A 26,580-nucleotide genomic window follows, 5' to 3' on the forward strand; every position below is an offset into this window, starting at 1 on the left:
CTATGGCCCACATGGACCAAGTTAAGACACCCTCTGGCTTAATGACTATGCACAATACCAGTAGTTCAATTACCAAAAAATACTAGAGAGGAAGGTAAACCCATATAAGGTGTAGTATGCAGCAAAGTAGCAACTACGGCAATTGGCCCAGCAAGTAATAGAATCAGTGACAGCAGTAGAATATACACACTTTGTAAAAGGCAGGCAGGAATAACAAATAGCAGAAAAGCTACTCGGAAAACATTTCAGATATTGTTATCAGACATAATCTCAACCAAGAGTTAATCTTAGAAAAATAATTATGACTGCATAAGGACTAGATGCCCCTGAAAGGAGTGAAAAGAAGTGTGCATCATCCCTCATAGTGACATAAATCTATGAATCGCATAGTTTTACACATCCCTCGGGTTGAAATAAATTCCAAGCGTATGTTTGAAAATACAAATATCAAAATCATAGATGTTGCATAGCCTAATGCTGAACATCACTTTTTTTTTTTTTTTACATATTAAAGATTTGTTTTTATTTGTTTAAGGCATCCCATACGTTTGGATTTTATGATCCTTTTCACATCCAGTTTGCACATTTATTTCAGCCTCTATAACACAAAAAGTAACTGAACAATTTGGGTGTGGAAAGTGTTTGTGAATATCCACACTATCATGACTTTGTGGCTATTTAACAGTACACCTTTTTAATTGCCACCTCTTCTCCGCCAAGGGGAACACGCATTTGGCCACCAGTAACCCCATAATTCTATCTTAAGAAAAAGTGAGACACTCTTCCGCAGTGACAAGTTCAACCGGTGGTCGTCGATGTTCACAGATTCTATGAATCAGTATCTGTTGCTTCCAGGCGCAAAGTTGCCTGGTCGAGGACGTTTTTAGGACATGGGTGCGAGTTTCAGCGCTGAGGGCTGGGAGGGGGAAGGGACAGTTTCAGGGATGGGGCAGTTTAGTGCTCACGTGAGGGTCTGTGGTTGGAGTAATTTCAAGTAGGTGGGGCCGGGCTTTGAAGCTCAGAGCAGAGGGGCTGGGATGTGATCTTGTCATACATCCCAATGCCAAAAATGCTTTTAACACGAAATTGCACGGTAAAGGAATGCGTGGTTAAGATGCATTGGTTGTTTGGGCCACGTTGTAGAGGCACACGTGGTTTAGCCTCTGTCATACAACCGGCATAAAAGTTTGCGAGCGGAGCACATAAACAACAGATTCATAGATGATACAAATGCATGAATATTCAATGCCACCTTCTGATCAAACCATTCCCAGACAGAAAATACTGAACCAAAATCATACACAATAGAGAGTTCAATATTTAGAACACAGACTCCATGTTTCTGTCAAGACTTGTGTAAGTGCCGTGGTATTGTATCAGCTCGTACATTTCCCAACTCACTGACAACACTTTACATTGAATCAATTTCAGAGGAACCTGTACCTCAAGTTGTTCCTGTAAGAGTTGCATTCAGATAGCACCCATGACTGTCCAAATGCCGACAGTTATTTGTAGTAGTAGTGGTATTAGTAGCAAAAATCACAGCAAATCCTGTAGTAGCTGCATATTAAATAGTAGTAGTAGTGGTACTTGCATCAGTAGTTGTTAGAGCAAATGGAGCACTATTACTTGTAATGGCAGTTCTTGTTGAGGTTTAAATGTTGCTTTTGAGAGTAAAGGTTATTGCAGTATTAATAGCAGTCTTATACCTTTCTAGGGACCCAGAGAATTGGTATCAGTACTATATATTATAGGTGAATATATCACAGTAGTAGGTCAACTAGTATGGTTAGGAGTCATAATAGCCACGGTACTGAATGTGAAAGTGATAATAATAGTAGATGTAAAGCTGTAGTACAGAAATACCATGTGCATACATACATGCTGTTTTCCCATGTTCGAGACTGCCCAGCATTTATGAAGAATGCAAAGGTTGCAACAATAAGGACCACATCCAGAAGGTGTGCTACTAACGATGTTCGGCCAAAATATCGATAAAAAAAAGTATCAGGATACAGACATATAGGAAAATAAATATTGTGACACACAAATACTGTGATGCTTAAATATTGTTGACAAGACTATTGTTTTTGGTGGTAAGTAAAATAGTTTAAAATAATATTGATGTTGTTAATATTGTTTTCAATAATATAGCTGGTAAAAATGCCACTTTTTAATTATATGAATATGCTTTTGTTGATATATTAATATTAAGGGGTTTATTACGATGAATGTCGGAAAGCCACCAAAACATTCATCGTAGGGTTCAATTCCGACTTGCTGATTATGTTACTGCCGATCGGAATTGAAACTGCACAGTCATTCCGGCTGGCTTCGGACAGGCACCAGGAGCCCGTCTGCAAGTCGGAGACTGGCCATTATCCACATGGAAGGCCTTTCCGCCTTCTGGATAACGATGCATGGTTTTGGGCAGGGTTTCCATGCCGGCCTTTCTGCATGAAAACCCTGTTGAAAAGCATGTTTGTGGGCCCCTGGCAGGGTCCCCTTCTGTTTTTGGCCTCTGGTTGGGGCCGACGGGCACCATAGGTGCCCTCTTGCTGATCCCTGCACCTTGTGGCAGGCACCTTAAGGTGCCTTGCCCGGGGTGCAGGGATGACACATACTCCCATTCTTTTATGGGAGCTTGTTACAACTGGTTGACGGCTGTAAAATGAGCTCCCATAGAGGAATGGGATTATGCGACCGCACCATGTGTGTGATTACATTTTTTAAAAATTTTAATAGTAATTTACAGTGTTGTAGCAGGTTGTTTTGTTTGTAGGGGAATAGGGTAGAAGTTAATGATGTAATTAATTATGAATTATTTAATACATTTTATTTTACATTATGATTGATATTTATTTTGTAAATTATGTCAAATTTATTTATTTTTGTTATTTGTAAAGTTATTTGTAGGTTAGGTTTGTAGGGATATGGGGTGGTAAGTTAATTAAGCAATAATTAATCAACAATTATTTTTTATTAATTATTTAATTGATTTTAACTATGTAATTTATGGAATGCTTATTCGTTTTTCTTAGATTTATGTGTGAGCTGCTAGATTTTTAGGCGTATAGGGTCAGAATTTATTTAAGTAGTAATTAATTACCAATTATTTTATTATTTGTAAATTCATTATTTAATTGAATTTGAAATATGTAAATTATGGAATAATTCTTTAATTTAATTATATTTTAATTGTGGGATGCTAGGTTTGTAGGGGTATAGGTTTGACAGTTAATTGCATAATTGTGTTATAATTAACAATTATTTATTACTTGTTAATTAATTGCTTAATTCATTTTGAATATGTACATTTTGGAATACTTTTTTAAAGTTATATTTTAGGTGCAGACTGCTTGGTTTGTTGGGGCATAGGGTGGCATGTTAATAATTGAATACCAATGATTTATTAATTGATAATTATTTTATTTAATAGTGATTATGTAAATTGAATAATTGTTCTTACTGTTTTTAATGCACATATATTTTTTTAATGTTAATTAATATTTTTTATATTAAAGACTTTAATATGTTTTCTACATTCATGGTGTTACTTATATATGTAATGTGGTGAAAGAGAAGGTAATTCCCCTACTCTTGTTTAGACTGGAGTAGGAGTAGTAAAATTATCCTCTTTGTAGGTTAATACTTTCCCTCCTGTTGCACATTTTGGAGTGGGAAGAGTAAATGTAACCCCTCCAAAATCCAATACTTTCCCTACTTTTGCACAGTTTAGAGATGGAATAGTAAATTTTATTCCTCCAAAATTCAACTATTTCTGCACAGACTGAAGTAGCAACAGTAAATATTACCCTTTCGAATTATGTTGCACAGATTGGAGTTTTAATAGTACATTTTATCCCTCTAAAGTCCAACACTTTCCGTACTGTTGAACTGTTTGGAGTGGAAATATTAAATTTAACCTCTCCGAAGTCCAACAGCTTCCCTACTTTGTTTAGACTGGAGTGGAAATTGTAAATTTCACCCCTCTTGAAGTCCAACGCTTTCCTTACTGTTGCACTGACTGGAGAAGAAATAGGAAATATAACCTCTCCAAAGTCCAAAACTTTCCCTAATGCTGCATATAATAAAGTGGGAATAGGATATGTAATATTCTTAGACTCCAATAGTATTCATAATATTGGTTAAATTGATTTTATAGCATTCATTTTTTTTATATTGTATACTATTTGTTTTATTTCGACATTTATTTTCATGTTTATACTAGTTTTGGCAAATGTGTTTATTGCCGTTTAAAATTTAAAATATTTTATGTATTTCCTAAATTAATCATTTATTTTGTTATTGAATTGTTTACATGTTTTATTTTGGGTGTATGTTTATTATACACACACATGCATAATATTTATATATATATATATATATATCCCCAAGGATATTAGATTTACTATTTAAACTTCTGTCAGCGAAAAAATAGGGAAAGCCTTGGACTTCGGAGGGATGAAATTTACTATTCCCTCTCCAGTCTACATACTAGTAGGGAAAGCATTTCGGCTGTCCTTGCAGCCTTTGTCAAGGTTGACAAAGGCTGCAAGGACAGCCGAAATGCATTCCTGTTATTTTGAGCATGTGCTGGCAAATAAAAGTTGTTTCCACATTTGAGTGCAGGCTCCTACTGGATTGTAATTGAGATATATATATATATATATATTCACTGAAAAAACCATAGGTTATAGACCATATATAGTTAGGAATTAGCATTTAGAAAACCTTATTTTACTCACACAAAACCATTGAAATTCCATATATAGTTAGTTGCACTAACTATATATCGCGCACCCGCAATCCACTGCTGATGATGTCACATATTACATCATTCATGACATGGTCAGTGACATCACTGATGACATCACTGATGACATCTCAAATGACATCACTGATGACATCATTGATAACAACATCCAGTGATTTTTTGTTTCTATAAAGTTTAAATATGTCTTACATATTGAAGAATGAGTGGATGTGTAAGTGTCTGGACGAAGGATTTAGTAGGTGCATGACTGACTGTATGAGTGAGTGATTAAATGTGTCTCACTGATTGCATGGGTAAGTGACTAAACTGTCTTAATTTGTGCATCATTATGTCTGTTGTTCTGTAAACTGCTGCATGTGTTGATCAGTAGCTATATGAGTAACTATATGGGTTATTGATTGATTGCCCAAGTATTTGTATGGGAGACTGAGTGTGTGTGTGGCTAGCTGGGAGGTGTGTGACTCTGTGCAGATCAATCTGTACTTGTATCAATGATTGTATAAGAAGGTAAGTATGTGTTAGTATATGTTTGAAAATGTAAGGTGCTCTATGTTTAACTGTATAGACAAGAAAATGGAAGTGTCATTGATTCTTTACAGGACTGACTAGGTGTGTGAGTAACTCCATGGATGAGTGGCAGACTGTGAGTGTCTGTATAGGTGTATGAGTGCATATGATAGTGTTGTAAAGATGAGTGATTGTATGTATGAATGATTGTATGGGTGAATGAGTGAAGGTGTGTGTAGACGTAGCAATCAGTGAGTGCGTATGTAGTAACTAGTATTGGTGTGTCAATGGTTTCAAAAATTATACTCTCTTTTTAACACTGGGTGAAACAGAGGTTATATTAAAATGTGAGGAGATGCATTGTATTGTCACATGAATGATATCATCAGTGATGTGGTCATTGATGTCAAATGAGATGTCATCAGTGATGTCATCAGTGATGTCATTTGAGATGTCATCAGTGATGTCACTGACCATGTCATGAATGATGTAATATGTGACATCATCAGCAGTGGATTGCGGGTGCGCGATATATAGTTAGTGCAACTAACTATATATGGAATTTCAATGGTTTTGTGTGAGTAAAATAAGGTTTTCTAAATGCTAATTCCTAACTATATATGGTCTATAACCTATGGTTTTTTCAGTGAATTTTCAAGGTTTTGTAAATGCTAATTCCTAACTATATATGGTCTATAACCTATGGTTTTTTCTGTGAATTTCATTGGTTTTTTAACAGCTAATATCTGTAGCTGTAAAATGTATTCTTCTTTAAATCCAAAAATATATTTTATATGTTTATGAATAATTTTTTTTTAAATATTTTTTTTTCTTCGTTCCCGCTTCGCGAATCGGGAAGCTTCCCGTTAGCTGACCTTGATGCCGCGAAATAGACCGCGAGCCGGTAAACGTTTCTTTACCGCAAGTGCCGCGTTAGAAAACAACATCGTGACGCCTCCCGTCCGCATGACGTTTCACGTTGTCGCGTGATACGTCATATGACGTGCTACGTTAGCGAACTGGTACGCGAAGCGAGTCGCAAAGCGCAGGTTTCTGGAAGCAAACCGGGAGGCCCTGCAAAGCGCTTAACGTAAACACAGCAAGTCATGTGACTTGGTAATAACACTTTTCATTGGTTCATTTCACTTTTGGTTTCCTAATGATGTAAGACTAGGTCATATAATCTAAAATGAACACTTTTGATTGGTTGAGAACTCTTGTTTTTCCCAAATGATGAAAATCCCTCCTTCTTTCCTCACTCTGACTTTCATCATTGTGAGAGAAAGACCCTTTGTGATCACTGAGCAATGGCTTCTTTAGTAGCTTCAGCTGGTGCTTCCCCACCACCTCCACCACATCCAAGGAAGAGTGGACCACCTGCTCAAGTTATAATTCAACAAGAAGAAGAAGAAGAGGAACAGGACGACGAGCACGAAGAGAGGCAGTTTTTGCCTGAGCAGCCCAGGACGTCTCACCGGAAAGAAAACTTCATTTGGCAATTTTTTTAAATTCCCAAAGGTCAGAAAAAAGTAAATGCAAGATACGTAACTTGCCTTATATGTCAAGATAGACTGTCCAGAGGAACCGAGAAAAAATACAGTTTCGGAAACTACACAATGCATCGCCATATGACTAGGTGGCATCCTAACAACTACAGTGCTGCACAGTTTCGGAACGACCTAGATAATCTCCCTATTATGGCCAGAAGATCTGTTGTACCGGAAGTAACGGGACCAGAGGGCAGGGAGATGGTGCCAAATATACAAATGAAATTTGGTGAAGTAAAACACATCTGCGTATTTTGCGATGGATTCATTTCCTACGGAGAAAAAAGCATCACTCTGATCAACAGAGCTATTGACTATCATATGCAAGTTTGTACGAAACGCCCAAAATAATAAATACTTCTTTTTTTGTTTTGTTGCTCCTGTTGAGCCCTTTACAATGAATCGTTTTCATTGCCCCCTCCAAGAAAAACCCCAAAAAATATAAAACTGTTCAGAAAAATTCAAAAAAAGTAAAAAAATGTTCCGAAAAATAATAAAAAAAATATAAAACAACAAAAACAATAAAAAAAAAAGTTCTTTTCAGAACTACCTCCCCGTTATTAAAAAATTGGTACAATATTTGGAACTGTGCCAACCTCTATTTCTCTTAGTTCGCTTCCCAGTTCGCTCGCCGGTACGCGAACCAGAAGCGAACCAAAAACAGTAAGTATAAGGGAAGGAAACAGACACTTATGTTAAAAGAAAGACAGCTATAGGGGAGTAAACTAGAGATACTATTACCCGTAATCCACTGCTGATGATGTCACATATTACATCATTCATGACATGCTCAGTGACATCATCAGCAGAGGATTGCGGGTTTTTTGGCAACGTGCCTTATCCACGGTTTAATAACGCTGCCTTTTGCTTTATATAAGTTTTCAAATTGTATGAAATATATACCAATAGGTCGTTATGAACCTTTAGGTAGTGCTTTTCTTCATGAGGTCTGGTCGCTTCCATACACATACAGATGTTTCAAAGATGATCAAGAAGTTTATCTGAATGGAGAGGAATGCACTGAGACGCCAGATCATTCACTAATGTGTAGGCACATACAGTTACACGGTTCATGCAACAAACACCGACCAAATATGGCTTGCGTGTTGCAAGGCACGCCAGTTCCTGCTATCATCCCCACGTTCAAGTTGTTGGAAAATGGTAGTTATTTGATGCTCAATAATGAAGATTGTTCTGAGTTAATTAAAAGTATTCCTTTTATCGTAACAGTAAGTGAACGGGTTATTTGCTGCAGAAATGTTCTATTTCCTCCCACACATGAACATAGGGAGTTTTCAATCTGGCCACAAATACCAACCTTGGGACAGATTTCAACGGCATGGCAAGAATAAGAGCTCTTTTGTCTCAGAGAGAGGTGGCCTTGAGTTCGGCCCGTGAAACTTTCGTGCTTCACATAGCGAACACCCGTACAGAGGTGCAGACCCTTTTCAATTCAGATTTGCCTTTCAATTTCAGCAAGATGGTTCCGACTATCTTTAACGCATCCTCCACAAAGACCCTGGCGCACTTTTTTAAAGTTGTTACCAGTGGTCTCGTGACTTCATTTGAGAAAATCTTTGGAGTCATCCCTGCTTCCTTTCATTCTATTTTCTCCACTCTGGTTCGTGGATTGGCATTTTTACTTGCATTACCAGCGGACGCTCTTGTGCTTTTTTACATTTTTAAATATGGATGTCCCTCCTATGCAACCTCCCACCCTGCAGCTGCTGACACTGTTCCGCAATCGCATGCTAGAATATTATGGCACAATGCCGTTGGCGATATTAAGCACGGCATATGGATTATCTTTTCGATTCTCCTACTTCACCTGTGTCCAGCCTGTATTTCACTGCCTGACCTGTGATTTCGATTGGGCCATTGATTTGTGTCTCTGCGGACCGGTTTCTCCTGACGTCGACTTTAATCAGCTGATGACTCCTATCATTACTCACGAGTTGGTTTGTCCTGGCGAAAGGATTATGGCTGTGGCATTGATGCATGGACTACTTGGTCCCTGGAATTTACTGGCGGCAGCACAGTCTTTCTTGGAACAGAGCTTTCTTGAAAACCCACCGAGCTGTCCTCTGATGGTGATAGAGGATCCGGTGCTGGGAGAGCACGTATGTTCTTTTCCGCTTTTAAATTGGATGGCTGAACTGTTTTCGGATGAAGACGGTGACTTCCTATTGGAGGCTGTTGCAGCTTATTTTGCATACACAGTTATGTCATAGACTTTTTTCATGTTTGATATGCTGAGTACTAGCATTTCATTGACAATTCATTGACTTATTTGTCAAGTTTTTATTATTTACCTTGCCTATTGGCTTAAGACTCGATAAAGTACTTGGCTGTTTTATTTTTCTTTAGCATTAAATTTTCCTAGTTTTTAATGCTTTACCTTGCGGACCGTCCACATATAAACTTGCAATCTGCTCTCATGAGATGGCACTTCTATTATCTTATTCAGTTCGTTTCCGGATCATGGGGAGGTGTCATCTAGGTCCTGGATATCTTTACACCGTGTTAAGTTAGCATGGGCTCATTACCGGTTTAAACGCCATTTTTCCTTTTTTGCAACTTCTGCACACAACACTTAGTTGTTGCTTTAGCTTTCCACCTAGTAGTTCATCGTGGTTTACATGAGAATAATATGTTATTGCTCTACTATCTGCTTTGCTTGTTAAACTATATCTGTACAGCGAGTGCTAAAGTTTCAAGAACAACACGATACAGAATTATTATGAGGTCTGATCTCCACGACTTCATACTCATAACATAAGTGCAACTTCTGCCAATTCTGGGCATGAGGCGGGTTTTATATTGCTTTGCCGAACACACATACACAACAGTTGATGCGGTTCACATGAAGAGAGAGCTGGTGTATGCTGATGTGATTCCTTCAAATCTAAGACACTAAAGTATGGGCACGCCCTAAACCAACACAAAGAGACCTTCTTAGCAAATAATTTAATATGTGTATTAGGGAGGGTGAGATATAAGCAGCCGCGGGCCGTGGAGGGAGTTACGGTGAGGCAGGGAGGCGGGGAGGGGGAGAAGCAGGGTGGAGCCCTCTCTACCTTGCCCCTCCCCCTCCACGGCCCGCGGCTGCTTATAAGTGTTGCTAACTCTTATTCATTTACAGCATGTTAACATACTGTCACCATTCGCTTTTTATGTACTAGTAACTATGCTGGTAATTTTGCTACTGATAATATGTGTACTTGTATTCTCCACCCTGCTTCTCCCCCTCCCCGCCTCCCTGCCTCACCGTAACTCCCTCCACGGCCCGCGGCTGCTTATAAGTGTTGCTAACTCTTATTCATTTACAGCATGTTAACATACTATCACCATTCGCTTTTTATGTACTAGTAACTATGCTGGTAATTTTGCTACTGATAATATGTGTACTTGTATTATCTAAGATACTACGCCTGAGAAGACGGCATTAGTAAATAAACATTTCAAATACACATGTGTTCTTCTTAACTCCATGTTCTGGTTTCTAAGAAATATATAACGACCGACTGTTCATGAGTTCCACGTATCCTGAGGTACTATAAGTTCATATTCTGGATTGTCTAAACATTGAGAGTTTGTTATATCCAATGTGACACTGTACCTAGCTTGCTAAGGAGTTTTTGATTACTAACGTGAGTTTTGGGACACCCTAATTCGCCGAGGTTCCAATCCTCTGTCCACAGTTCTGTGTGAGAACAGAAACCCTGCGACAGGGGCACCCCCGACCCTTGCTGGAGCTTCATCACACTTGCGATACAACTCCAGCAATGCGCCACCTTTACGGCACAGATACATCACGCATCTGTGCTGTTTTTGCCCCATGATGCGCCGCATTGTAAATGCAGCACACCATAGGTGACGGAACAGCGGCACAGAATGACTAACACATCCCTGGTGATGCGCCAGTCATCATAAATGTATCCCTATGCTTCTTATCTTGTTAGAGATGAACCGCCATATGTATCATCAAAGTTTTTTGCATTTCCTAAATAGCGAACTTTAAGGAATAAATAGCGATTCTTTACCATTCCTAGTTTGCGATTAGCTATTTGCTAATTACAAATTACCCATTCATTTCCTTAATTTCCATAGGGCGGTTGGACTCACTTTTAGCTCGAACGGCTGAATGGATTTCCACGAAACTTGGCAAAATTGTAGGGACTGGTAGCCCGATGTGCCTTTGCTATGTCTCAAGATATATGCTCCAGTGGTTTTTACGAAAATTTACTTTGAAAAATATATATTGGGCTACATTGGCCTATATATATGTTGGAGCCCAAATGTAGCCCAATGAAGCCCAATGTAGCCCAATGTAGCCCAAAGATGGCCGCCAGACACACAAAAAAACAAATGTAGCCCAAATATCAGCCAGATGTAGCCCAACTATAGCCCAGTGACAGAATGACCAATCAGCTTCGCAAACCTCCGTTACGCGAAGCGGAGCGCTGTTACAGATATATATCTTTTTTTGAACGTTAATTTCTCAAAATCCACTGGAGCACATATATTGAGACCTAGCAAAGGCACATCGGGCTACCAGTCCCTAATATTTTGCCAAGTTTCGTGCAAATCCATTCAGCCGTTCGATTATTATTATTATTATTTTTTTTGCCCCGCGGGGCCCTTTTAAAACCTCCACATCAAACCTAGGGGGTCAGCGAGGATCTACTATGCCCCCTTATAGTTATTTCCCCCTTTGTTTTGACCTCCTCTTGTCTCTCGATCCTACCGAGAGACAAGATGGCGGCCGCTACGGACTTTTTGGAATGTTGACAGACGCCGGAGAACCAATCAGCTTCGCTTCACAAAGCTCCGTTGCGCGTAAAGTACGCGTCCTGGGACGCTGCCAGGTCCGCTGTTACAGATATATATCTTTTTTTAAACGTTAATTTCTCAAAATCCACTGGAGCACATATATTGAGACCTACAAAAGGCACATCGGGCTACCAGTCCCTACAATTTTGCCAAGTTTCGTGCAAATCCATTCAGCCGTTCGGGCTAAAAGTGAGGCCAACCGCCCTATGGAAAACTCAATGTTAAAAACACGTTTTGGGACCCCCCTTTTTTCTCGGCCCCCCCTTGACGAACCCCCCCCAAATTTTTAAGGGCTGCTCAGAAACAAAATGTGCCATTTTCCTGAAAATTTCAGCCAATTCCGTCCACAAACGCCAAAGTTATTAGACATAGAATTTTCAAAAATCCCATAGAGAAAAAATCCTAACTATATATACCTACTGGCGACCGCCAGTAGGTAATATATATATATATATATATATATATATATATATATATATATATATATATATATATATATATATATATATATATATATATATATATATATATTGATTACCAGTCCAACTCCACACCAATTACGGAAGGCACTGACACCGTGAATCTTCAACTCAAGAAAAAAAGTTTATTCCATGAAACTGCAAAAAGTTTTTGCGGAAGCCTCCGCCTTGCTCACTATATATATAATACACATACACACACACACATATATATATATATATATAGAGAGAGAGAGAGGTAGAAATATACATATATATACATATATTAGTGGGTGTATATATTAATATATTTAACATTTACTACTTTAGCCTTTATTCGTATTTTAAAAAATCTAGATGGTTTTTTTTTTGGATGATATTAGTGTCAACTATATATTTTTCAATACTTTTGTACTTACTGTTATAAGGATAGGATCACTATATTTTGGTAAACAATATTTTTGACACAATATGTGTGGCAACGATATTTTTTTACCACAATATTGTGTCAGGGATCCCTACTAACAGTGCAGGCATTGGTAGTGATATTTATAGTAATGTTGAAAGTACAGTATGTATAGTGGTACTAGAAGCACTATAGAGGACACAGGGGATTACAAGATCTCCACACAGAAAATTCCACCTTTATTGGCGAGATAATTCTAGCTTAGTCGATATGGATTCCTTACCCCGGAAATAAAGAAGTGATTGAATTCAATACACACTGCCAAAGAAAACAACGCGCACACAGATTGTACCGAAGCCCAGGCCTTTACTCTAAATAGCTACTTGTGTTCAGGGTGTTGTAGAACAAGGGCTGCACTAAGAGTGTTATTACTTTATGAAAAGCTCCATGGGCAGCCTCATCCAGGATTAAAAGCCTATTCTTCTTTAATTACCTACGAATGGAGCCTGATACCTTCGCATTTGTAACTAGTGAACCATTCAATAAAAGTTTGCGAAACCCAAGAACTATTCGCATTTGTACTTATCGCAGTTAGCTAAGTGAAATGCAAAAGTGTGGGAATTTTCGAGCTGGGACAAGAGAATGTATAAGTAACCTATTTGTTCGACTGGAGATATGAAGAGAGATTTCTCACAGAAATTTGTTTTCAAGCTGGAAAATGCTTGTAAGTTCAGGTTAAGGTGTATTTCCTTCATGAATGTGGGCTCTAGTAAAATCAGACCCTCAGTCTGCCGGTCCATTTCTTCACAGTTTTAACAAAACTCACTTTTTCAGGATTGTCCACATAAATATGACAGGTCACTGCCACAATATCGTGGATATGTAAATTGTAATACGCTAGGCACTGCCGGCATCGGCACTGCCAAGCATTTTATGGCCAGTTGCAAAGTAGAATCCTAGATCCCAGTGGAGCCAGCGGTCTTGTGGCAGTCCGACTGCCACACTCAGAATCCTGCAGGCGGCCCTTGAGGACCGCCATACTTGTAATAAGGCGCTTAATCTAAATTCAGCCCCTAAATCTCTATCATTATTGAGAAGTCCAGCTTTTATTATTCCATTAATGCAGTAATGCCTCTATTGCAGCCGCATGTCAGGAAACGTATAAACATAGGCCAGGTTTACTCGTTTGAAAGTGCTGACTCGAGTGTAATCTAAATGCATTCTACAAAGATTAAAATATACTTCATACTGCTGTCGATTCTCATCTTGTGACGAACGGTAGTCAATCACTACCTTAGCTTACGCCTTAGCTGAAACGGCTGCATTATTTTCAGCTCAAGAATGTGCACTGCATGCTGTATCCTTTCCTATCCGATCCATAACATTCTTTTACAGAGAGATGGCCTGCCATCCCTTGTTAGGCTTTAGCAATGTCTGCCACAATGGGTGCACGTGTCTTCTGGGATCTCCCATGCGGGAGATATCAAGCTGTAATTAAGAACTCTAAAGTATGTTTGTGTTGTAAGGAAATACAGTCTACGGTATGCTAAGCAAAATAATTCAATGCAAGACATCACAAACGTTACTCCTGTATAAGACACTAACAGCCATTTTCCAACTGGAGGAACCATGAGGAGCATATCTCCTGGTTAAATACAGCAAAAATAGACCAAGGAGAAAAGTGTTTGAAAATAAGGAAGAGGTGATGCAGACACCACCCAAGATTCTCGATAACAACAACACCAGAAGAGTAATGCATGTGAAATCCAAGGACAAAAATAGCAGCAGTAGCAGCTGTAGCTAGCATGGAGAAGAAGAGAAGCCGTTTCAGGGGCACGGCAGACACTGTGGCAGAGGAAAACTGAAGAAGCAGAAAGGGCAAGATGTATTCCTGGGGCAACTAACCTCTCAGCAAGAGATTCAAGGCTGCCAAAAGAAGTCCACGTGCAGCAAAATGGGACCAACCTATGGAGGACAAATTGTTTTTTAATCCCCAGCACAATCTAAGATCATAGAATGGAGCACTCCACTATTCTCTATTTCAGGTCAATTGGCGTACCTCCTGAAAAGCGAGATCAGTGACCGAGTTTTATGATACCCGCATACAACAAAACTAAGTGAAACTATTTTAAATAATCTGAGGTCATCCTGAACATCTGACCTGGTTCCAGTCCTCTTGGATTTACCTGAACAATGTTGCTCTACTTGGAGAGATGCATAGCATGGATGCACCGTGAGGCCAGTCGAGGTTGAGACGCAACTAGGGGGCTTTATTCCCGTTTAGAGGGGGCATAACCTAAAGGCTGGGGATGAACTATTCATTTTTGGGTTGGGACCAAACCTGCATTACTTGTCAACCTTCTGCATCTGAACAGAGGAGTTAAAACATTGCATTGTTGTTCACATGCATTTGCTTAGTAACACCTGGCTGTAGCATTCTACCCATTACATTTTTGCTCTATAACAGAGCAAACCCAGGTTTGTGAGGCTTTTCCCTACTACTGTACCCTAAGGACTCAAGTCTCAGCTCGCTCAAGAGGCCTTCAACATGCACTTGAGACTGCTTGTGTTAGGATTGAAACAGGGCAATTTGGTCAGGGCTCATCTTGAAGCTAGGGCAAATATTGTTTGCCCACTTCTTTAATGGCATTAGTGAACTAAAAATGGTGGAATGAATTGCTACCTGGAGGAATTCCCATGTTTACACTTGTCTCAAGCATCTCCAGTCATCACTTACATTTTTTATCACTGTCCAAAGAAGAACACAAGCTCAGGAGCTTAGGCGGTCCCCAATGATCTGTCATAGATACCACTGGGTGGATTTGCAGTGAAGGGTTTCTTTAGCATAGACCTTGGTGAGAAACGGACAGAGTACGGTGCGTACAGACAGTGGCAAACATAGGAAAAGGAATTCATGTAAACATGAAATTCGAAGTAAGGATACATGTGATTGACTGGAACTGGCCCTGGACGCACAAAGCTCACGAGGAAGCCCGGCTCACTGGAATTTGTCTTAAAAATTTGTCTTATATTTGTCTTAAGAGATGCTTGTTTAAAACACATGAAACCTCCCTCAGCCCTTCTGCCCAACTCTAACAAACAACCATATTGCTCTAGAAATTATAGTCTCTGAGCAACTCTGTATCAAAGATTACTGGATGACTTGCTGTTGTCAGATACGCTATAGTACAGCCCTAGGCTTTCATGCAACAACCACAAGAGTGCAGGTAGTTGTACTCATTATTCAGCTTAATTGAATCTACTGTACAAAGAGGTAGAAATGGAAAAACTGGACAGCAAAATGTTTTAAACAGTTATATAATTCTCATTGTGGTACATGAGATTACCTGGACAAACATTTAGGGCCATTTGAAGATTTTGGTTGGAGGATTTTTCGTCCACTGTGTGAGCAGTCTTAGAATCTCTTCTAAGGTGCTGGGTGAAAATCTGCAACATTTAGGTTTTTCTGTAGAGTGGTGGAAGATTCTCCAGCAAAATGCCTATACCATCTACAGATGGATCAATTTTGGTGGAAATGTATCAGTACAAGCCCCCACTTCCATCTAAAAATGCTGGATGAAATTCTATTAGGACATGCAGGCACTAGGAATGTCCCCAAAGTCCGTGCCTACAAAGCAGTCTCTGTAACATGGGGGCACAATTCTTAACTTTTTGTAAGTTGCCATCACCATTTTCATGACTAGCTTACATTGCATTCTCTGTCCCTAATGTCTTACTTGTGCAGCTCCTCCACGACCATGTCGGGAGGGGTAAGCTAAAGACCTTGCTAAAAATGGTTGAGTAGGTAGTGCTTCCGTGCAGGTACCACATCCACCACCTAGCTTAGGCTCAATAGGGCAGATACACCATCAGAGGCACGGACAGGTGATTTGACTTTCATTGGTTGATTCTTCTAAACTGCCCTCCTCTCATTCAGTTCTTAGTCAGAAAGCAGCATACACAAATCTGACCTCTATACAGCTTTAACTGCTTCACCAGTCTCATGGATTAAAAAAATCCCTAAATAAGAACACCTACATACTTAGAACTGGGTGCTCATCAAAGGGAAAATTACACCATAAGGAGGAAAAGTGGAGAGAGCTAGATGGAGTTATGTGCAGAAGAGAAAGTGAAGTAGAGGACCTCAGTTCTGAAGGAGTTCTACGTGACACATGAGTGCAATTTAGTGGGTTTAATGTAACAGATTAGGAAAGGAGATAATGTGTGGCATCAGAAGCCTAAAAACCACACTGGGAGTTAGTTTTTGACCCATCTTGGGAAGGATACACTCCTTCCAGTGGCAGGTTTCTGCATGAGATGAAAGAAACTCCAGTGACAGAAGAAGACTGAAAAGCATGTATGTTTCCTTAAAGTGTATCTATGTTTCCTTAAAGTAATAAATACCATCGAACCCTTTATTTACTTTTGTACTGTCCACTGAGGACCAATCAGGAACTATGTTGGCCTGACAGCATCTCTTTCTAAATCCATTACAGGACCAGTGTGGAATTTATAAACACCAATAAAGAATCTCATTTCCCTGGCTACATTTTTGGATTCAAACAGATAAGCAACCAGCCGATGAGCATCTGTATGTGCCATAACTCCAGCAACAGAGTTTGATTTGACAATAAACCTTCCCTTATCTTACTGGATGCAGGTATTGAGCAGCGTTAAGTTCAATCAGTAATTGGTGTGCAACATTTCATATGTTTTGAATTAACCATTTCTTTTCAACGTTTTCTGCTGGAGATTATTTGTCAGAGAGGTACGATATTTCTATTGGGTGAGGTAAAAGCAACAGATGTAGGTCTCCGTCTAGTGACAGTACCAAATTACTGCAAAAGCCCTCAAAAACCGATTTAGTTTATGTATATAAAGAGCACTCCAGCAGGAAATCGACTGCCTTGCCATGTGCGCCAAAGTGTTTTAACACACTTCGCGGCAGATGGCCATTGGTATGTTCTTTTCTAGCGATGGCAGCAAGCGTCCCCAGATCATGCACTGGCCAAAGAATCATAAAACAGAGAACATGGGCTCTTTTTCTAAAAGAGTTTGAACGCTTGCCTATTCACAGTTTGGCCCCTCTAACGTTTGGTTCCTTTTTTTTTTTTTTTTTTTTTTATTTCATCAACATCAGAGTTACAAATTCATAAGACATTGCCAGAGAAACAAAAGTACCTTACAGTTCAGAAAGCATTATCTTCGGGTTCAAAACAAATAAATAAAGCATTTTTCAAAAACGTAACATAAAGAGCTATGGTCTGGGAAAAGTAAATCATAAGAAAGAAAAAATTCCTTACAAGAGCAATAGAAAACCATCATCAAGAAATATCATACAGTCTTAGTTGCGTTAGACTTTCCCCCTATTTCAACTTATATCTCACCCAGCCTTCGTTTCCATTCAATTATTGGGGCCCATATCCTCCGTCCAACTTCTTTTTTTTCCTCCCCCTTTTTTCATATAGGGCCATTTCTAAGATATATATGGCCAATACCCGAGAGATCCATTGCTGTAGCGTTGGGGGGTTGGGATCCTTCCAGAGTGTGGCTATGCATAGTCTACTGAGAGTCATAGCTAAATACAGAAATTCATGGTGGAGATCTTCTACACCCTCCAAACGTTTGGTTCCTGATTACAAATAATAAATGTTTCCTCCTTTGCAGATGATTACTACTTCTTTATAAATTCTTTAATTGATTATACATGACAGTTCTAACACACCAGCATTCATTTTGACTTGAATTTGGTTGTAATGGTACATACTGATTTTCTGTTCCTTTTTCTCTGCTCACACTACCAACAAAAAGGGAGTAAATACGATGATGCGTCATAGACCCAAAAGAAAGGAATGTTTGCTCATTGGAATAAAGTATTTATCCCTGGAATCCTTCTTTGACCACAGTTTCACAAGTCCAAATTCCAGTGAGTCCACTCAGCCTTTCTTTCATTTGTCAGAGGCCGACAAAATGAGTATCAATGTGTTGGATAACAATGTACATCTATCTTGTAACACAGAGATTCCCTAAGGGGTAAACAAGACATTTTCGAATACATATGATGTTAATTTCTGTGTCTACACTCCATGCAGAGTTGAAAACCGGCCATTGAATGGGAGCAAATCCATAGGAGAATACATATTTGGGCTAAATTGCTTGATGAAATATGAAAGTTTCCAAGCTGCAAAACTGGGCTCGAACCTATTAACTATAACCCATGGCCATAACTAAGATTAATCTAATTTCACTAAGAAACTGGATGCTGGAATCCAAATTCTGAATTCAAGCATAATGTGTCCTGTGAATCTGTGAGCATCAGTGGCGTAGCTAGCCCTATGGCCACCCTTGGCTGTACCTGCATTTGCCACCCATCGGCGCCCGCAGTGAAGAGCGAGGTGGGGGGGTGGAGGTAGGGAGTTTTCTCCATTTGCCGCCCTGCGGCAAACGCATTGAGGAGTGGCTGGGGCGGTGGTTCTTAGTATTGATGCCCCTCAATTACAGGTAAGAGCGGGAGAAGGCTGCCGCCCCAAAACTTGTGCCACCCGGGGCTGACCGCCCCCGACATCCCCTAGCTAATCCACTGGTAAGGATGGATCTTCCGACCCAGGGTATTCAAGATCCTGGGAGAAGCTGTGGGTGGACCTTCTTTTTTCTTGTAGTGGCCAGAAGCAAAACAAAAGCTGCTCCCACGTGGTGAAAGCCATGCAAGCTCACTCTAGTACCCGGCATGGGAGCTACCGGGGAGCCGGCAAGGCTGTGGGGACCTTGGGCTCCTCCCACAGTCCCCAACAATGAAATATGTTGTGAGGTGCCCTGGTGAGTACCTGAGCACTGTAGAATTAAGAAATAAATACATAAATACATTTGCCATCTCCTGAGTGGATTTGTGGAATGGGGCAGCTTGCAGAGAGTCGGTGGGACCGAGTCAGCCCTTAGACTCCCCCTGTGGTCTCAACAAAAAATATGTCTGTGGGTGTCCCGGGTGGGACAAGGACGCCCATAAAAACCTTTAAACAAAGGAAAAGGTGAATGATAAATAAGTAGCCAGAGCCACTAATTTTTTATTCACTGCTCCTAGGAAGGAGTGCCCCATAGTGTACTAGACTAGAGTACACAAAAAGTGATCAATGGAATGCTTTAATTAATCTCAGCCACCAATGATTACTTGGGGCCACACCCCAAACCATTGTTATTTTGCACACCATGGCACCATAGGTTGGACCAAGCCAAATACAAATCAGTCATGACACTGTCCAATGGAAACAATACAGCCTGAATTGTGAGCTGTTCTATCCTGGAGTGGGAGTTTTAAGACAAAGCAACAATAGCACATTTCACTCTTTTTGTTTTCACACACACACACACCGGACATTAATATACTGCAAAGAGGCATCACGAGAGAAGGAAGAAAATGAGAACAAAGAGAGATGAGTGGGGGAGAGAAGAAAGAGAAACAGGGAACGTTTGGAGATGTCAAAAGAGAAGGGAGGGAGAGATTGAGGACACAGAGTGTGAAGGCAGGGAGTGGGAAGGCAGGGAGTAGGAAGGCAGGGAGTGGGGAGGCAGAGAATGGTGTAACTTTGGTGGACAAATGGGAATTGGAAGAGTTGAGTCAAAACGCCAGGGGTGGAAAAACAATAAATGGAAAAAACTAGGGTCACAAAGACTGGAGATCCAGGTTCACAATTTTATTCGTGAGGCTTGGACCTCAATTTTTAATATATATTGGGACTGCAGAAGACTTGCCCACTTGTGAAATATAACCAAATTTGTACATTTGTAGATTGGAAAATGCAGTTAATTTCGTAGTAAAATATCTGCTTCTGCCCCTTATGCAAATACAATTTCCCTTCTTGTCATATATTGCCATTTCGGCTCTCTGCTACTTCTGCTCACCAGAGGAAGCTGGTGAAGTTTGAAAGTGATAGGGCGTGACACTTGTCACAAATTGAGCGAGCAAAGCAAGCAAGGCAGACTTATCAGATGTGACCAATGTGTCACAAATTACCTCCTGTATGCCAGGGCCTACATATTGTTATGGGTAGCAACTTTAAAGCCAACATTTGCCACAGGTGCCTTCCTTCAGATTAGGGATGCGCCAAATATTCAGTTGTGCTGGTGGATTTGGACGAAGTTTGGCAAGTTCGCATTGAGTTCTAGCTAAATTCCGATAAATTGGCAAATGGCGGAATTTTTTGTCATGTGTGCGCCAAAACAGTGAGTCAGTAAGCGCGATTTGGCGTCCCTTATCGCGAATTTCGGTCGCTAGGATGACACTTGGCGAGATTTTTCCAATGCAGGCGGTTTCAAACCGTTTGCAGTCGGAACACTGCTGCTCAAGTAGAAAGCCTTTTTGAGTAGCAGTAGAATCAACTCGAGTAGCTGCACTCTCTGGCACGCAGCATGGTACCATTCTCCCGGTGCTAAACCCAGCACGTACAGCACGCCATGCCTATTTCTGCCCATTGGCAGAGCTCCGCGGAATCTTGCAATTTTTTGGTAACTTGTGGAATTCCGCTGAGTCAAATTGCACGATTTCCACCCACCAGTATTCCAGATGTCAAAATTACCTCTGGTATGCCAGGACGTGCAGCACACCAGCAATCATAACACACAAACTTATAGACACATACTCTCAAACCCTCTCACATACATTTACTCACACAATCTCTCACACAACTTCTGACACTCAAATACACAAACTCTCACAGTCACAAGATGACACTTATAATCTCTGTCATTCATAGTCTCATATTTCCAATCCGTTCGTGCTGTGCAGAGCGGCCGCCATATCTTTCTTACCTGTAAGTGAATATTGGTGCAAACGTTTTCCCTCTACAGTTCAAAAGTCAAAATAAATTACAGTCAATGGTTATTTTCAGGCACGATAAGAATGAAAGAATGCACTTCCATAAAATAGGTCACCAGGGTTTATACATGGTTTTACATGTGGTTCAAGCATTAATAATTTTGGAAATCGGAATATTGGATACTGGAAATGGACTAGAGTACTCTTTTAAAACATTGCATCCAAGTAATGTCATGTAAGGCTTCTTCAGGCTTAAGCCACCACCACTTTATTGGGATAAATGCAGCATTGTGGTGCCTGAAAAGCCAGGACTAGTTGAATATGTCACGCAAGAAACTGACCATTTGAAAATGATGTAAAAAGATTAAAAAACACAATTAACTTAACAATTAAATCTTTTTTCTAGGAAGTGATGAAAGATTAATTAGTGAAGTGTTGAAAAGGTGGAGAGTATAGCATTTCATGTGTAGATTTTAGCATCACAATGCTAACTGGCAGACACTTTTACTCCTGGAAAACAATGGAACTTTACTGCCCATCACAAGACAGCCTCCAATGGCTGTGAGCCCGATTTCATAGCCCCACCTGCTGCTCCTGTGGTCACGCTATACAGCAGTATCAGCAGAAAGCATCTGAATGTAAATTATGGACAGATAGCCACACTGCTGGCGCCTAAGTTGTGGCCGAGCCCAAGCTTGCGAGTGTTTCCAAAAAGTCACTCGCTGTGGCTCGAGACCCAATTGCCCATAGACATCGGTGCACTTTTGAGGGTTGAAAGAATGAGGGGTGGGAAAGCAGGAAGTCTGAAGGCCTGAAATAGGGGAGCTATCGCAGGGAGGCCAGTGCAGAAAAGCTGGTAAAGAAAACCCGGAAGTGGTAAGCCTGGCACGGAAAAGGTGAATAAGGGAAAGCTGAGAGGGGGAAAGGTCATCTGCGTAACTGGGGAAATAAGATTAAAAAAAACTCGCTGTAAACGTTAACTGTGGGAAGACTGAAGGGGTAAAGCTTGACATTTGAAAGACTGTCAGTGCAAAGATTGGCATGTGAATGAATATCTTGCAGTGAAAGGGATGGAAGGCATAGCTGCCAAGTGTCCCAAGTCCATGTGTGATGTGCTACTCCAGTCCAGATTTTTTTCTTTAAATTCTAGGACTTCTATTCCCATTTTATAATGGAAGAAACAAGACTACAAGTCCCAGAATTCTATGAAAAAATCTGGCAGCACATCATGCATGGAGCTAAGAAACTTGTCAGGGCTGAAAGGGGCAGTGGAATTGTTGCATTTGGAAAGCTTGGCATTGTAAAGGGTGGGAGATGGAACGTTTGTGGTGGAAAGGCTGGAATTGGGAAAGCGTGGGTGAAAAGGCTTGGGTGGAAAGACTGGGGTGGAAAGGCTGGGGTGGAACGGCTGCCCGAGGCACGGTAAGGGTGGAGGGCAAGGAGGAAATAGATCACGATGACACAGTGAAAAGGTAGAAGGAGGTGCAGAAGAGGGAGAGACTGCAAGAATCCGCAGTGGATAGACAGACAAGGAGGCACGCAGATGCACAGAGACAGCCTAGAGAGGCAGAAAGTGGAGAGAAGCCGAGTGGAGAGACAGACCGCAGAGAGGTAGAGGATGAGGAGACAGCCAGCAGATATGGAGAGAGGGGAGCTGCACACAAACGAAGGGGTCGGTTGTAGCAGCAAGTGCCGAGGGCCACCATCACGGGGGTGAGTTTGGAAATGTGGGGAGACGAGATAGAGGGCAGGAGACTGAATGGCTGGGCGAGAAAGGCAGGGTAGAGACAGAGGGACTAACAACGGAGGGACTGGGTTGGAGAGGAGATGAAGAAAGGGATGATAGTCGCTTGTAGACTGCAGGCGGGAGAGAGAGAAAGAACAGAAGCATGTGAGTACCCAACATGGTTTAAATTGGAGAGAGTGAAGACGCAGACGCTGGAGGGAAGGAGTTGAGTGCAACGCATAAGAGGCAGACACGGTTATTACTGTTTCGGCTTACCAGGAAATCCTGAAACCTTTCATTAATGCGGGGAGGATAATCCGGGGGCCATATCAATATCCGGCTTCGCGCTGCTCCGGCTGTCCCGGGACGTGTTGGAAACATCAATCCGGCAAGTCTCTGAGGAGCAAGACTCCGTTGCAGTGCACCTCAAACAGGCAGGACGGGGTCGGGCTACCGCCCCTGGGTCGGACCCACACTCTTCCTTCTCTGAATCCCTCATCATTTCTTTCCCCCCTCTCTCACCCTTTCAAGTCATTTCCTTTTGACTTCCGATGTGTCCGAATTTTCTCTCCTTTTTTGATTCGACTCACACGTTGCCTTCTTCTCCTTTTCCCTTCTCTGGAGTTTTTGCAATCTCGTTGTTTTCATCTCCAGTTACCTCACACCCTATCACCCAATCTCACTATTCGCTTTCATTCATATACCTCTCTCCTCAGGCATTTCATGATTGTCTCGAGCCTCTGCAGCACCCTTCTACCTGACCTATATGTCTGGCTCTCCAGTCTGCCCTTCCTGTGCTCCGTCTCTTCTTTCCTCCCTCACGTCATCTGGGAGCTTTGCTGACAGGGACCAATATCTCTGCACGCAAAACAGCAGCCAACTGCTGCAGCCCTGCTGGTCCTGCTGCGTCTGAGATGCTTTAGTGATCATGTGCAATATTGATGGGACAGCGAGCTGGAAAACCAGTCCTGGAATTCCTGCCAGCAGGATTAGATTCTCATGGTAGCACAGAGATGAGTAAGCGAGGGCTGGGATGAAAGTGAAGGCAAGGGGCAAAAGAGGCAAGGATGAATGTAAATAAACTTACCGGCCATCTTGACTGCCATAAGAACACAAGATGGGTGGGACCCCTTTATTCAGTCTGGGTTTTTAGTCCGCTGTACTTTCCATTCTGGGGTTTTCTATACCATTTTACAAAACTCAAAAGCAAACGTAGAAGCTGAAGAATGTAAGCGAGGTAGAAGTGGAGCTGGTAAGTGGCATTGTGTTTTTATAAAACTTTCAGCCAGCCCTGGACTTCTACCTTTTGCATGCTGGGACGTTTGATTCCATGCTTGCAATAGACAAACGAAAAACTATACATTTGTGAATGAGCAAGCCCTTGGCTAAAAAGCCAGTTCAGTTTACATATGACACATAACATGGGGTCACTTGCCTGTACTGGGGAACAGGGGTCTGAAAAGTGAAGCTACGACATCAAGCCAATGTTGGACAACAATCAATGTGTCACCAGCAAGTGACTACCAGAATGCCATTAAAAACTTGAAGTAATGTCCCATTTCCAAGTGAGCGTGTGGCAAATGTCAGATGAACCAGGGTGCTAAAACTTCAAGCAACACCAGTAATCTGAAGTTCAGCAGAAGAAAGTCAACCTACCTTAGTGACAAAACCACAAATGAGCATGAGTGGGTGTATAGCTCATATCTGGGAAAAGTACTTGTAAGTACAGAATAGATTTGCCAATATTTGCACACTGCTGATTGGAGACTCACTTGAAGTGAAGCAATAGTTAAGATAACAAATGTGTCTTTGGGGGAAAACAATTTGTTTCAGGATGAGATATGCACAAGTATCACTTTTTAGGCTTGAATGCGAGGAGCTGTCCCATACTCTTCTCAGAATATAGAGATGGGCAGAAGCACACACTAAGTTTATTTATTCAAGGTCTAGTAGCAGGATTAATGTGTGACAAGGGTGCTGCTTTAGTTGGTGTGGGCATAATCACGATTAAGCATGAGCGCAAAATCCGCTCCGATCGCGGATTTTGCGGATTTTCGGCAAATCCGCGATCCGCGAACTCTCGCGGATTTGCCGAAAATCCGCAATCCGCGATCGGAGCGGATTTTGCGGTCAAAAGTTCAAGCGCGCCTAATTAACGATGGCGCCGGCAAGCTGCCAGCGCCCATCCTGCAATAGTTACTTAATTAGCTTCAACAGGAAGCTCTAACAGATAAGATACAGCAGGGGCTCGAGCGCCTCCTTTATTTTAGCAGTTGGAGCTTCCTGTTGAAGCTAATTAAGTAACTTTTGCAGGATGGCGCTGGCAGCTTGCCGGCGCCATCGTAAATTATTTCAACAGTGGTGTCTTCTTGAATAAATATGATGGGCAGGGTTCATTCGGGCACGACGGTCCTGGCACAAAAAAATAAACCTCAACAGGAAACACTTGCAAATATCAATAAAGCATGTGCCCTAGTTGAAGCTTAAATTCAGTGACTCATTCATCAGCCCAAAAATTAATCTGCTGCTCTGATCGGTCTCTGACCTTTTATACACACAAGAGGCATGCTCGCATGGACGCCCCGTCCGTTTGGCCCCGCCCACACACTCGAGGTGTGCACCGTCTTCCCGCCATTTACCCACTATGATGGACATTTCACTCAAGGGACCCCTGCGCACTTCGGCGCGATTGCATAGTGACACACACTTGGTCGCTGGAACTAGTTGAAGCGCAAATGCAGTGACTCATTCAGCATACGAGCGCAACCCCCGTGCTGTTCCTGTGACCAGGGGCTTCTGTCTCTTAATCTGCTGCTCTGATCGGTCTCTGACCTTTTAGACACACAAGAGGCATGTGCGCTCGCGTGGAAGCCCCGTCCGTTTGGCCCCGCCCACACGCTCGAGGAAGCCCCGCCCCCAAATCCGCAAATCCGCTGAATCCGCGGATTTTGCGGATCCACGATCCGTGAATCCGCTGAATCCGCGAATCGTGGATCCGCAAAATCCGCCCATGCTTAATCACGATCCACCACCACCAGCAACAGGCTGCACGCAGAAGCTGGAACAAGATCACAGCCGACCAGCTCGCGACTTCCCTGAGCAAGAACCCACCCACCAGCGCAACGAACCCAAGCCAGGCGGCCACCAACCTCGCGAAGTGGATCAGCAACTGTGCAGACGACCTTGCCCCTCTGAAGACCCCGCCTAGCAGACCCGGTAGCAAGAAAGCCCCATGGTTCACCGACGAACTCAAGAGCTCCAAGAAGAACTGCCGAGCCCTCGAGGGAACATGGCGCAGAAACGCAACACCGGACAACATGACTGCCCTCAAGCTCGCCACCCGAAAACACCACCAACTCATCCACGCCACCAAGAAAACCGCATTGAAGGAACGACTGGACAACAACGCACACAACAGCAAGGAACTCTTCAACATCGTTAAAGAGCTCTCCAACCCCAACGCCGGAAACAACGACATCACCCCTTCGCAAGACCTCTGCAACTCCCTCGCCTCCTA

At 41.7% G+C, this 26,580-nt stretch overlaps 1 protein-coding gene across 1 annotated transcript in view; it reads right to left on the reverse strand.

Annotated features, from left to right (window-relative positions):
* Positions 1 to 23,515, reverse strand: part of GRAMD1B (GRAM domain containing 1B) — a 798,329-nt gene extending 774,814 nt beyond the window's left edge. Inside the window, exon 1 of the mRNA XM_078681825.1 lies at positions 23,340 to 23,515. Within this exon, the coding sequence (XP_078537951.1) occupies positions 23,340 to 23,362 (23 nt within the window). The 5' untranslated portion in view covers positions 23,363 to 23,515. The remainder of the gene's footprint in view (positions 1 to 23,339) is intronic.
* Positions 23,516 to 26,580: the final 3,065 nt, after the last annotated feature.

Source organism: Lissotriton helveticus, chromosome 3_1, assembly GCF_964261635.1.
Source record: "Lissotriton helveticus chromosome 3_1, aLisHel1.1, whole genome shotgun sequence".
In the NCBI taxonomy this organism is placed as follows: domain Eukaryota; kingdom Metazoa; phylum Chordata; class Amphibia; order Caudata; family Salamandridae; genus Lissotriton; species Lissotriton helveticus.